The sequence below is a fragment of the Malurus melanocephalus genome, unplaced genomic scaffold (assembly GCF_030028575.1).
Source record: "Malurus melanocephalus ecotype Western Australia unplaced genomic scaffold, MMel_1.1 scaffold_802, whole genome shotgun sequence".
In the NCBI taxonomy this organism is placed as follows: domain Eukaryota; kingdom Metazoa; phylum Chordata; class Aves; order Passeriformes; family Maluridae; genus Malurus; species Malurus melanocephalus.
The window spans coordinates 121214-134804 of record NW_026624034.1 but is presented as its reverse complement, the minus strand read 5'-3'; the positions used below and the strand labels follow the sequence as shown (position 1 = coordinate 134804).

Genomic DNA, 13591 nt, shown 5'->3' with positions numbered 1-13591 from the left:
CCAGGCTGGACAGGGCTTGAAGCAACCTGGGATTGTGGAAGTTGTCCCTGGCTGTGGCAGGTGTTGGAACAAGATGATCTTTAAGATCCCTTCCAACCCAAACYATCCTGTTAGTCTATGCAGAAGTTTGGCTAATTAATGCCCTTTTAATGATGTTGATCTTGGGACTTGAACTTTTTTTCCAATCTCATCACTTAACAAAATTTTATCTTTATTTCAATGTATTTGTCAGAAATATTTTCCCACTACGAATACATTCAAATGTTATCAGAACTTGTTCTCCTAAATGATTTTCCAGCTCTGCCCAAAGAAATAAACTGTATTAGAACACCATAAGAGCTCCCTGACCCCCTAAAGTTRGTAGTTTGGGAGGACCTTTTACAATAAACATAAAAATTAATTGTATAATAGCTGATTTCCTTTGGGAATCTGCCCAAGCAGTATAAATTCGATTTSTCCATAAAATGCTTTAATTTTGAAYTTGTCAGTTAACCAGCAGTGGTGCTGGCTGACAGAAGGTGGCGCATCTTTCCAAGGAAACTGCCTTTTCCTGACTGTTCTGTGCTGTGCTTGGGAAAGAGGATGTCGTCTCTGACAAGTGTAAACCATCATTTCCCAGCTGCATCCTCCACTTCCCTCCTGCTGGGTTATAATTAGCAGCCTGCCAGAGGAACTGTTTTAATTTGTAATAAACAGGTACCCCTTGTTACGTGGATTCCGAGGGAATCGTGCGGATGCTGAACCGAGGTCTTGGGAACACTTGGATTCCAGTGTGCAACACCAGAGAGCATTGCAAAGGGAAATATGATCATTATTGGGTCGTTGGCATYCATGAAAATCCCCAGCAGCTCAGGTCAGATAATTCATAACGAAATGCTCMTTTTATCTTGGTGTTCAATCCCAGAGGATCCCTTTTCAATCCCTTTTTACAGAGAGAAACTGCAAACTTCAGCTTGTGCTGAAACAGGTGCCTGGTAAATATGCTCAGCAAATGTTAACTTCCCAAATATAATTCTGCCTGGAGGATTCATTATTACACTGGTTTTGAGTAACTCATTAGTTTTATCATTTGTAACCAATTAATTATGGCTCTTTGCCTTGGCTAAGAGGTGTGYGTGCACTTTATTGACACATTCATAAAGCTGCAGAGAAACTTTCTAAAGTTATGGTAGTTGTTAAATCTATTTCTGCTTTTGATGGTTTTGTTGTTTTTTCTTTTTTTTTTTCCAGGATTTTGGGGCTATTGGTAGCTTTTCCCCTCTCTATGTTTTCCTCTTCTGTGCCTTTGAAAAGAATCCAATCCTATAACTCACCTATGTCATTAGACATAGATAAATCAGAGCTGTCTGTTATTATATTAATATTTTAACTGTGGCCTGGAAGGAAAATTTTGGGTGTTAAATTGCTCAAATGTTTAGCTGAAAGTTAACCATTTCTTTATAAAATRTGATGTTGGTGTGTCCAAATTACTGTTTCTTTTTAGTGTGATGTGCATGCTGGATATTTTGTTGCTAAGCTTTATTTGTGGYCATTTTTATTCATGGTAGCCTGTTTTATTTATGGTCTGTGTCCTTCTGCCAGGGCAGAATCCACCAGCTCACATATTTTACTGAAATTTAGACTCTGTTACTTTACTAGTCATGGGCAATTGTAGAGTTTGGTGGGAGACTGCATTTTATTTAAATTTATTACATTCTTCGTAATCTTCTGCTTTTTTGGAATAAGGGAAATAATTTTATATGTCTGTTAAATGTCACTTCCCTGCCTGTTTCTCCCTCCAAGTCAYTATGTTGGCCTCCAGAAAATTCACCAAAAATGTGCAGGACACATCACATTGATAAGATGGTCAACTGTGAGTCTCTCATCCTGAGTTTTTCCTTCTACTCCCAGAAAGAGAGTGCTGCTGTCTGGATTGTAAAGAACATTTTCCTCAAAGCCAGCAGCATAATGAAGATAAGGAGGGGGGAGGGTTGTTGTAGAAACACCACATGCCTTAATTAAGAGATAGCCAGAACACTGATGCTTCCTGTTCTTTTTTGTTAAGTCTCTGAAAGAGCAGCTTAGAAACTCAGATGTTTTTGTCAATGCTGCATTGGTGCTGCAGGAAATACAGCTCTTCCCCAGTCAATGGTTTGCTTAAGTTATTGTTATCAGAAATTGCTCCTTTAAATATGATGAAACAATAAGTCTGCCTTCAGTTCTTCAGTTGGGTTTTGATTTTAATATATTGCATTCACTCTTTGTAATAGCTGTTAAATCAAATATTATGTGAGATCAAGATCAGTGTGTGTTATGTGCCACATTTGGAGTTTGAAGTGTGAACAAGAGCAGCATGTGCCTTGCTGATTTTGAAATATTTTCTTTTTTTGCCATATAAAAGTAACCCTTTATCATGCAATCTCACACACTGCTGTATTTAAGCCAGTCATTTAATTTTTACTTTCCAAAGAACAAATCCTCTTGAAGTATCTTACTGTTTAGGAGACATGGTTTAGATGTGGAACATCTGGTGACTGTAGATATTTTTTTCTCTTGTGCACAGGTGTATTCCTTGTAAAGGAGCCCGGTTCCCTCCCACTCTGCCACGACCTGCCGTAGCAATTCTGTCTTTTAAACTTCCTTACTGTCAAGTTACAACAGAGAAGGGCCAGATGGAGGTATGGAMTGGTGTGGAGCCCACAGCTGGCAGTCTCAGGTGTCCCTGTAGCAGGGATTATACAAGAGTGCTATTAATCACCTCTGCTGTGAAAGAGGATAGTGCAAACCCTGAGTAAAACACGTGGCCAAGGGGGTTTATTGTGTTTCTTGGGCTCAGTGTTTTGTGTACCTTTTCTAATTTAGTTCACAACTGTTTCTAGAAGAATATGAAATTAAACTGACATAAAGCTGGTGCAAAATTGTGTTTACAGGATCTGTTTCTGACTAGTGTACTCTTTCTCACTCTCACTTTTTTTTTAGTGGGTAGTAATACCAGATTTTGGGATCCCAGTCAAGACACCCTGAAAATGTTTGGTTTTTGCTATTTTAGGAAAATAATTTTTTTCRAATAAGTACTAAATATTCCAATTCATAGAATCACTGAAAAAAACAGATCTTCTGGCTTAGCTTTTTTAGAGGCTGGTTGAAGCAAGATGTGCCCATGGACAACATTTAACAAAATCACTGTGTTTATTCTTCAGGTTTTATTGATTTAAGTATTTCAAGCTTGTGATGCTCAGTTGTAATGCCCAAAAGGGAAACAAACATAAAATTCTMACTTCAGCTTTTGAACAGTTTAATGCTATTTAAATTTATTCTCTTTGATAGAAGTGTAGATAAGAAGTTTCAATAGTAAACACACTGTCATTTTTAATGAATTCTTCATTTGGTTAAGTCTTTGTGTTCTTTATCTGATAGAGTGTTTCTTCCATTCCTCCCTCCACCCAAAATAATGGGACGAGAATGCCAGAAACTCTTAATTTGGCTTGAGGGAATATGTGTAGGCAAAGAAAAATTATTCCAGTACATCTGGTGAAAATATACTGGTTTTGAAAAAGTTTATAACTATTTTGAACAGGGTTAGCCTGGTCTAATGGCCATACTTGCATTGTATTTTCTGTTTGTGTCTCACAGGTAAACTCCTAAGTTTACTGAGTTATTCTGGAATACTTCCAGTTTKCTGTGGGACAGCAGATAAAATAATCAACTTGTTCTAGAATTCTCTATCGTGTATATTGGTGAACATGTAGGTCTTATCCTGCTGCAGGCCTGTAATATAAATGAAATTCAACACATATRGCAACTGTTTGGATCAGTTTGTATAAGTGTGGTTGTTCTCTGTCTTTTCCTTGGTAAGCATTGACTTYAAGGAGAATTGTCTACTCCTCATCCTCATTGTCAGAGGAAAGGAAAATTTAAGAATAAGTGGATAAAATGTAAATTTTTAGACTTTATGTTTTCTCCTCTCTGAATTCCAACACACATCCTCCCTTTTCAGGAGCAGTACTGGCGTTCTGTTGTGTTTCACAACCACGTGGATTACCTATCCAAAAATGGCTATGAATTTGATGAAAATGCTAAAAATCAGGCAGTGAAAGAGCAGCAGGAACTTCTAATGAAGCTGTTTGCTGTAAGTACAAATACATAATAGAAAGAATCCCTGAGACTGGAGGTGCTAAAGGCCAGGTTGGACAGGACTTGGAGTAATGTGGTCTACTGGAAGGTGTCCCTGCCCATGGCAGGGGTTGGAATGAGAGGAACTTTAAGGTCCCTTTCAACCCAAACCATCCTATGATTCTATAATTGATTTGTAGAGGGCATTTGATGTCAATGTTGGTGTGATTCCTCTTAGGAGTCTGGCTAGGGTTTGATGATCCAGCCAGTTCAGACTCTGGTAAAAGGCAGGCTGCAGTTAATGTTTTTGTTTATCAGTGTGAAGGGTGAGGGGAAGAAGGAAATAAAAAGCCTTTCCTTTGCTATGTAGCTCATGATTATTGGTGGCTTGTCTTTATTCATTAACTCCACCAAAACCACAATATTCTGCTGCAAGAGTCTTGAGGGAGCTGTGGAATTGAAGTGTTTGACTGCCCAGGCCTCTTCTCTTGCAGCTTTCCTGTAAGCTGGAGCGTGAGTTCCGCTGTGTGGAACTCGCTGACCTCATGACACAGAACGTGGTGAATTTGGCCATCAAATACGCCTCCCGCTCCCGCCGGCTGAACCTGGCTCAGCGCCTCAGCGAGATGGCTGTGGAAAAAGCCTCTGAGCTGGCAGCAGCACAGGGAGATGAAGAGGAGGAAGAGGATTTCCGAAGCCACGCGAGCGCTGGGTAACGCGAATTCCCGTGGCTAAAAAGCTGGGGTGGTTTTTACTGCTCTGKTCATGTTTTGATGCACTTTTCTGGCCCAATGTTTGCACCTTTGTGGTGAAGTGACAGTTKGTGTTGCTTTGCTTGTGAACTGTGYGTGTGAAATGGTACATCCTGGTGRTATCTTGGGAGGACTCATCAATCCCAGGATAGCAGCACAGAAGGAAATATCTCCACTTCTTGCTTCCTGTGTGTCCAACAGCTTCAAACCCAAAGCAGGCTCAATACTAAGTGGCTCTGACTGGAATTTTTTTTCTCCACCGTTCCCTACCTTTGGTTATTTGACTCCCACCTATTTTTTTTTCTCTTTGTTAGGGTCTCTCAATCTTAATTCATTCTACACCTGTCTTAAAATCCTATCTTTCTCCACTTTCCCTTTTTTCAGTATCCCAGTTTATTTTATTTAGTATTATTCCCTCCTAACTAATCCCAGCTCTTCAAAGCTATGGAACACACACAGGTTGGCTTTGCATTCTTTTTCTTTCTATATCTGTGCTATCAAACTTTCGTCTCCTATCTGCACTTGCTTTGTAAAACATGATGAGGCAAAAGTGGGGTGGGTGTGGGTGTGTGTTTGTGTTAGTGGGGATTTTTAAAACTGTTGTGTGGCTTTTTTAAACATATTTAAATGTATAATAATATTAAATATTTATATTTATATTTATTTATGTCATACTGTTGGAAGCAATGCCTTCCTATGGCAACTTTATGTATATAGTTTGGGACTTATTTAAGCAAAAGGAAGTGGTAAGTCCCTGAACTTATCTGGAGTCTCTTCCCTTRTTCTTCTGTGTGAAATTGCACAGTCAAAACTAATTTCTAAATGCTCTGGCTTGTTCTTCTGGATCATGTGTGGAAGCTGTAATCCCATGTCTGCAACTTCAACCACTCTGAGGGTTAAAATCCATCACACTCTATTGTTCTTAGTACCAGAGTAATCTAATACTGACTGTTTTGGTTGAAAGAAATGAGCCTTTTGTTTATGTATATTATACAGATTTTAGAAATTGGCAAATTGTACGAGGAAAAGCAAGAATTGTACATCCTTCTATACTGGGAATTTAGAGAATAATCGATTAAATGTTAAAACTTGATGCCTTCAGTATGAAATTTTATATCCATGTTACCATCTGTGTGTATATTCATGGATGCAGAAAAGTGATCTGATGATACTGGAAGTATATGTGTTTAAATGGAGATTACAGAAGATCTTTAATATTTACATTTTTATTTGTTGCAAAGTGCTCTGACAATAAAATTATGTAGTGTTTAATGAATCTTTAATCATCACAGTTTAATCAAGGTATAATGCACATAAATGCCAAATGTTATTGTTATCATTGCCTAAATTAAATTTGCTGTTGGTTGTTTCAATTTTCCTTCTGAATTTGGTGACCACTTCCTTTCTGCTGAATTCCTTCCTTTTAGTTACAGCAGCTCTGCCACGGAGTGGGGTCGGCTGCCAGGCAGGAATGTTCAGCAGGAGCAAGAAGTGGAAGATGCTGAAGAAACTGATGCMTATGAGGAAGCAGAAGAAACCCCAGAAGTGCAGAAACAGAGTAAGAAAAATATGTTCTGCGAATAAACTGGAAGTTATCYAGATTAACTTTTGCAGATTGAACAGAGAATGAAGTGGGTCCATATTCCAGCCTGTGCCTGCAGTCACTGCAGAGAAACAATTTCATTGTGTGCTGCTGTGTCACAGCCGTGTGTGCACTGTGCTCAGTAACCTTTGGAGGGCCCTGGGGGACTTTTTTTCTGTTGCCTGATTTTATTCCTWAAGGTCTGGGTCACCTTCTAATCAGTTACTTTTCTTTCAGCTCCAGTCTTGTAGGAGTTGAATTGATGGATGGGTAGTTTGCTGGGCACAATATAAGAAATGAGCTTAAGGTTTAAGAAATAAATATACAACTCTAAATCCAGGTAGAGGTAACAGATGGTTTTGTAAAAGTGTTTGTACTGTCTGAAAATTAAAATCATGCTTTAAAATAAAGWTAATTTTTCTGTAATTAWGGAATCATAGAATGGTTTGGGTTGGAAGGGACCTTAAAGATCATCCAGTTCCAGCACCACTGCTGTGGRCRRGGACACCTTCCACTAGRSCAGGTTGCTCCAAGYCCCATCCTTAATTACTTGACTGTTTGTTGGTTTTTTGGGKTTTTTTWAATAAGTTATCCTGTGRCATTTTATTGCASTTAAATATGTACCCCTTTTTTCAGGAGTGCCAAATCCTTTCTCCAAAGGTGTCACTCCAGCAGAGGTGATTACTCCCAAGTCTGGTGAGTAAATAATTCATTCCAGGATAAAAGGATGACCCCTTTGTCATTGCTTCCAGTATCTGTTCCTGTGTTTATCCTCTATTCTCCAATTACTACTTAAATTTACTGCATAACGGTGTTTTCAAATGGGAAATTCACAGAATCATGGAATGGCTTAGATTGGAAGAGACCTTAAAGCTCATCTCATTCCAAGGGACACCTTCCACCAGACCAGATTGCTCCAAGCCCCGTCCAGCCTGGCCTGGTTGCATTGATTGTTGTTCTGACATTTTTAAGAGGTTCTCTATCCTGTCTCCATTACCTAAAGATGTTCCCTTACACTTTCTGATTGCCCTACCTGTGCCAAATGCTGAATCAGTGCCTGCCTGGCTATGCCATGARGGCATTCTTTGRGRCAAGGRAGAAATGAGAGCAGTGATCAGTGGATTTGTTTCACTAATCACAGGCACATTTATTACTTGCAAGGCAGAGTGAGTAATCCTGATGTGGAACTGTGAGTGTGGGCAGGCAGGGGCAKAATGTGACCTCCAGCAACCTGCCAACCCTTGAGCAAGAATAATAGGAGTGGAAACGGATTTGGGAGTGGAGGAAGTACTGGGTCTTCCTTTGGGTTTATATTTTAAGTTGCTGGTCCTGTGTGGCATTTCTGATAGCTAAGAATAGCTGAGCACATACAGCATAACCTTCACGGGGTTATTAAAATGTCCTTCTACTCATCTAAAATGTGCACATTGCTCCAAAGATTCAGATACATGTTTGAGGGCACACATTTTTAAATTCTTTTTTCTTTCTCCTGAAACAGTTCTGGTTGCATCCAGCAGCCGAGGACGWGTGAATCCATTTAAGGTAAGAATTTTGCATTTAATTGTGATGCTCTGAAAACCACAACAGATTTTGTCTGGTTTCCAGTATAGCAGGTGCCTTGAAGGGGAACATAAATAAATAAATAWAAYAGCAAATAAATAAAACACCTGCTTATCTTTTTTTTTCTAGGTGTCATCCAGCCAAAAGGACCCAGTGGTCCCCTCAGCAAATGTTTTAGACACTATGAGCAAATACTCAAAGAAAACATCTTCGTCCARCAGTCGAGCTGTAAACAAGCAGAACCCTCCAGTTATAAAACCTCTGACTCCCAAACCCAAGACCAAGCAGGTAATGTTTGCAGTCTTTCTTACATGGTTTCGGGGAGGAAAGAACAAAAAATTGAATTTTACCAGCTTTTATCAATTATGAAACCCTGTGAGCAAAGCAGCTTAGATGGCAAAATTCATTTAAAACTATGAAAGCACATGAAACAGCAGAAAAAAATCAATTGTGGAAATTACTTTATGTACTGAATTGTGAGCTTTTATTTTAAATAGTGTGAACATCTGCTGTGCTGAAATTGGTTGTATTAGATGTTGTGTTAATGCAAGTGATTATTACTTTTTATGTCTTTAGGAAAGGCTTGGGGTTTCTTAGGCTATGTGGTGCGTGTTGTCTGAGAGTGAGGTGTCTTTACCTTTTTCTTTCTTATTCTCAATTTCTGTAGTCTTTAGCAGCCTCCTTCTTCCAGCCTCGCACACCTGCAACTAATMCCAGTGAAAAAACAGTGGAAGAAAGAGAAGAAAAAGCAGGAAACRAGTCCCAAGAAGCTGAAGTCAAAGCAGGAAATGAGTCCCAAGAAGCCAAAGTCACTGCACAGGAAAACACTGAAAACAGAAGGTGAGTGATATTTGCATCTCAATGCCATATTCCAGTTTTGATAGAAATGCAAGACCAAAACCTATTTTAGTTCTGAAGATGTTGGACTGGCCAAARAAATATAACATGAAGATTAAAGCTTAGCTCACAAATAGTCACAYTGGTGAACCCACTTCAGAAATGTGGGAGTGAATAACAAATGAGCAACTCAAAATATCATTTTGGGGCTCTAAGAAATGATTTTTGCTTTGGTACTACTTGTAATGACCTTAATAAATGAAACCATACTGCTGTGTCGATTCCAAGTATAGGAAATGAAAGTTTAAACATCTCCAGAAAATCTCAAAGTCTAAAAGCTATGGATCATATGTGAAAAAGTTTTATTTTGGTGGTTTTTTAAGAGAAGCTCAACAAAAAGTTAAATCATCTGAGGAGCACATCTCTTCCTAGCTAAGGCTCTAATCTCTCTTGTTTCTGGGGAGCAAATGTATTTCCTAACAATCCCAGTCCTCATGAAATCTGCATTATTACAATCCCATTTCATTTGGGCCTCACTTAACTGAGGAAGATGAAGATAATTATTACTCATTTGGACTCACATTCTTCCATGAACCTTTCCAGCTGATGTTCCACAACAAGTGACGAGGAGACCTGTGAAAAGGATGAGCTGAGATGTGCTAATGAATGTGCTCTATTTTTAATTTGATGGGACCCTGTCAGAAGGGAAGAGAACCATTATGCTTTGTCATTCTAAAAGTGGAATGTTAATCTCCATATATATCACAGTTTTAATAAAAATGCTTGACTTAGTCTTGCCTTGTCAGTGTGTTCTCTGAGCAWCCTGCAGTGGGAGAGAGGAGGCTGCTCACTTGAGAGGTCTTGTCTTCTAAGAACAAAAAAAAACCCAGTTAGGTGCTGTTCAGAAATRTTGTTTTGGGAAGATGAGGTTTTCCTATAATCTTCTTAACCAGACAATTTTTRTGTGCTTGCTTTAGACCAAAGACAGGTTTTCAGATGTGGCTGGAAGAGAACAGAGCAAACATTYTGACAGATAATCCTGATCTGAACGAAGCAGAAGTAATAAAAGAAGGCATGAGTCGATTTAGAATGCTGACATCAGAGGAAAGGATGGTAAGAAAACATTCTCCAATTCTGTGGTTTTGATAATTTTTTACCTCCAGTGAATCCCTGGGTTATTTTCAGGTAGGAATTTTTTCCTTAAATTCCACTCTTGTCCATCTTTATGGATTTCAATTTTGAATTGTGCCATGATTTATGACATATAATTTATGAAAATATAAACTGAATAATAATCAATACCAGAAAGCAGCTTTTCTAAACTGAGGCCTGTGAGAGGAATGTAATCAATGAAAACATAACAAAAGAGAAAGGAACGAGTTTAAAGTCACATAGCCAGGCTTATTTCCCAGGGACTTAAATTTGTTTTAATGTAACTTGTCAGGTCTTTTGGGTTCCTCATTTGTCCAGAAAGACAATTAAGATCTTCARTTTCTTACACAGTTTCAAAAGAAGTCCAATTTCAAAGGGGACCATTGTTAAAAGGAAGGAAAATGAGGAAATAGTTCCTTATTAGTTCTTCTCAGGAATAATTTCAGTACCTTAAAGTCAGAGTAATAAGGTGTAGAAAATGAAGTGGTGAGTTTTGTGGCCTAATTAGTAGTTTTCTGTTCTCCTTCAAAGGTGTGGACTGAGAAAGCAAGAGGAGGAAGAGTCAATGACTCGGCAGAAGACAAAAAGAGGAAGCGTCCCACAGCTGAAGAAGATGAAGTGAAAAAGAACCAGGAGCAGAAATCCGAGGACACAAATGTATCCAAAAAATCCAAGCCTTTAGATAAATCGACAAACAACAGATTGTCAGCTTTTGCCTTCAAGCAGAGCTAAATGAAGTGGTGCCTTCTCATTGTCTGTGTTCTGAAAGCATTCGTGGAAGAARCTCCTCTGTGTTGAGGAATTGGCTGCTATGCTCCAAGAGTACTGGCAAAAAGAGTGCCCATCTCCAAATAGTCTCTTAGAAAGTGTTTTTTTATCAATTCTTAAGGGAAATGTGGAATCCCCTCTCACAGTCTTGTACAAGTTCTGCTCCTGGGCCTGTTCCTTGGCAGCACAGTCCCAGGCAGTGCTGTGGAGCTGTGGTGAACCCTGTGTGCCTCAACACTTGTGACATTGGGTGCTAAATGCAGATTAACCCTTCTGGGGAGGGTGAGCTGCATTCAAAATCTGCCCTCTGCTTTTAGAGAGGCAAAATAATGCCTTCCCTACCATCCCCATCTGAGAGTAACACACTCATGGAAATGGAGATGTGGGCAGGGATAGAAAACCAGAGCAGGAGCTGARTTAGGAAGGTCAGGTGTGCAAAGCCAAGCCATTCCAGGCTGTGCAAATGTTCTTTCCCAACCAGTGCCTCAGCAGGGTCCAGCAAGTGCTCAGAATTTGTAATATTTGTAATGTTTGTTTCTGTAATGTTGGTTTCTTTAAATAAAATGTGGCTGTTTCTTTGCAGTTGTAATGAAAGGAAACAGACTTCTACCTCCCAGCCCTAAGGCAGTCTGTTGATTTTACCCTGCTCTGGAGACAGGGCACTCTGTCTAATAAATGTATTTGAAGCAAACCCAAATTTTGAAACATCTTTTCAAGATCAGTTAAAATAATTTAGCTTTCTAGCATAACAGCTGAGACTTAAGAGTTCTTAAATTATATTTTTTCCTGTGTTTGCACATCCTTTCCTTGTTCACTTTTTTCATTCCTCCTCATCTTGGCACAGGGTGCCCAAAGGATCCCTGAAGTGTCCAAGGCCAAGTTGGATGGGGCTTGAARCACCYTGGGACAGTGGAAGGTATCCCTGCCATGGCAGGGGTGGGACTGGATGGGCTTTAGGATCCTTTCCAACCCAAACCATTCTGGGATTAATACTGAAAACAAATCAGTTGGACTTGATGATCCTAAAGATCTTTTACAACCTAAAAATTCTTCAATTCTATAAAAAGCAAATGCATTAAAAACACACTTTTAACATTAAAATCTGTAGATTGAAGATGTAGTGAGATTTCAATAAAAGCCATTACATTTTAGCATAAAAAGAGTTTTATTGGACTATTTTAGCAATGGCTGTGGGGCATTTTGGAGAAAGTAAAAAACAGGGTCGTGATGTCAGCCAGGGAGGGGAAATATAGAAAAAAAATCCTGAAGACCTGACAACATCAATGCTTTTGTCCTCCACAATTCTTATCTATTATTTCACATTTTATTTGTTTAAGCTGATACTGGGCARCAAGTAACATAAATAATTTTTTGCATTGACATAATGCAGGAAGCTCAGGAGAGTAGAGGCACATTACAGTGATTTTTCTGCATTCTTTGGAAAGAAATTATTGTATCAGAGGCTGGGATTTATTCTTAGGCAGTAAAGCCTGTTTAGGCAGTAAAGCCTACTGGGTGTTTTGGGCGAAAAAATGGGATTGCAGGGGTAAGGAAAACATCCTGATGAAAAATCACCTTGATTTGGGTTTGGTGAACTGAAATGTTTTTCTCCTCYAGTGAAACCTCCCACTAGACCTGGAGAGGCACCCACTGCTGACAACAGCTGGTCCTRCAGAGCATCCAAAGTCCTTTTGGCTCCCAGTGGAGGGAGGAAACAGCCAAAGTAAACTTCCAGGGGCATTTTCTGGGAGCTGGATGTTTGCAATCACGTGGCTCCTCTGAACAAACCTGCCAAAGGTCAGTTTAAAAGGAGGCTCCTGGATTTAGGGGGTGGTTTCATGGAAATGACTGGGGATATTGGGCACCACCCTGCAGATCCCTGATTTCCACGTGTTTTTTTTCTCCCAGCTCAACAGTTTTTGCAGTGGAGCATTTGTGGGTTTCATCAGAGCCAGTGTCCCCAGCCTTGGTGTCACAGTCCGGATCTCACGGCTGGTTAGAGCTGGCAAAGCTGTTTCCAGCACCAGATTTGAAAATTTGCATCTGAGCTGCATGGTTGTGGGCAGAATCGTGGAATTTTTAAGGCTGGAGAACACCTCCAAGGCCATCAAGTCCAACCATTCCCTTGGCACTGCCAAAGCCACTGCTGACCACGTCCCCAAGTGCCACATCCACATGGCTTTTAAATCCCTGCAGGGATGGGGACTCCAGCATTGCCCTGGACAGCCTGTTCTGAGCCAGACCACAGTGAAGGTTTTTTCTCTAATATCCAAAATAAATGTCCTGTGGTACTTTAGGCTGTTCCTCTCATCCTGTCCCTGTTCCCTGGAGCAGAGCCTGACCTGCCCCRGCTGCCCCCTCCTGTCAGGGAGTTGTGCAGAGTCACAAAGTCCCCCCAGAGCCTCCTTTTCTCCAGGCTGAGCCCTTTCCCAGCTCCCTCAGGACTGTGATTCTGTCCATGGCCATAAAATAAACAGCAAACAGACTCCTGAGACCTTGGAAGGGAATATTCCAGCTGCTTTAGTGCTRGGAGGATCATCTCCCATGAGGCTGCTGTTACATTTCTATCATCAGAGATGGGTTTTGCTCTATTACACAGCTCCAGGCAGAGCTACAAATACATCCCTGATCACCTGGAGCTTTGCAGGGAGCTGAGCTGGGGACGGGGAGCGCTCATCCAGCAACAGCAGTGGCAGGACAGGGATGAGTATAAATCTTAATTCGAGCRGAAATGAAATGCCAGACCAAGAAACAGAAAATGTGGAATGGATTTTCAGGTGAAAACAGTTCAATGTCTACTATTTGGTTTAGACTTTTGTTTGTTTGTTTTCAATCTGCGAGACTTTTA

The 13591-nt window shown here is 40.0% G+C and overlaps 1 protein-coding gene across 1 annotated transcript in view; it reads left to right on the top strand.

Annotated features, from left to right (window-relative positions):
- The window catches only part of WDHD1 (WD repeat and HMG-box DNA binding protein 1), a 25884-nt gene extending 14455 nt beyond the window's left edge, over window positions 1-11429 (top strand). Inside the window, exons 15-25 of the mRNA XM_057385256.1 lie at window positions 697-853; window positions 2543-2657; window positions 3977-4108; window positions 4587-4804; window positions 6272-6402; window positions 7063-7122; window positions 7925-7968; window positions 8116-8274; window positions 8654-8826; window positions 9801-9936; window positions 10507-11429. Coding sequence (XP_057241239.1) covers window positions 697-853; window positions 2543-2657; window positions 3977-4108; window positions 4587-4804; window positions 6272-6402; window positions 7063-7122; window positions 7925-7968; window positions 8116-8274; window positions 8654-8826; window positions 9801-9936; window positions 10507-10707 — 1526 coding nt within the window. The 3' untranslated portion in view covers window positions 10708-11429. The remainder of the gene's footprint in view (window positions 1-696; window positions 854-2542; window positions 2658-3976; window positions 4109-4586; window positions 4805-6271; window positions 6403-7062; window positions 7123-7924; window positions 7969-8115; window positions 8275-8653; window positions 8827-9800; window positions 9937-10506) is intronic.
- The last annotated feature ends 2162 nt before the right edge of the window (window positions 11430-13591 follow it).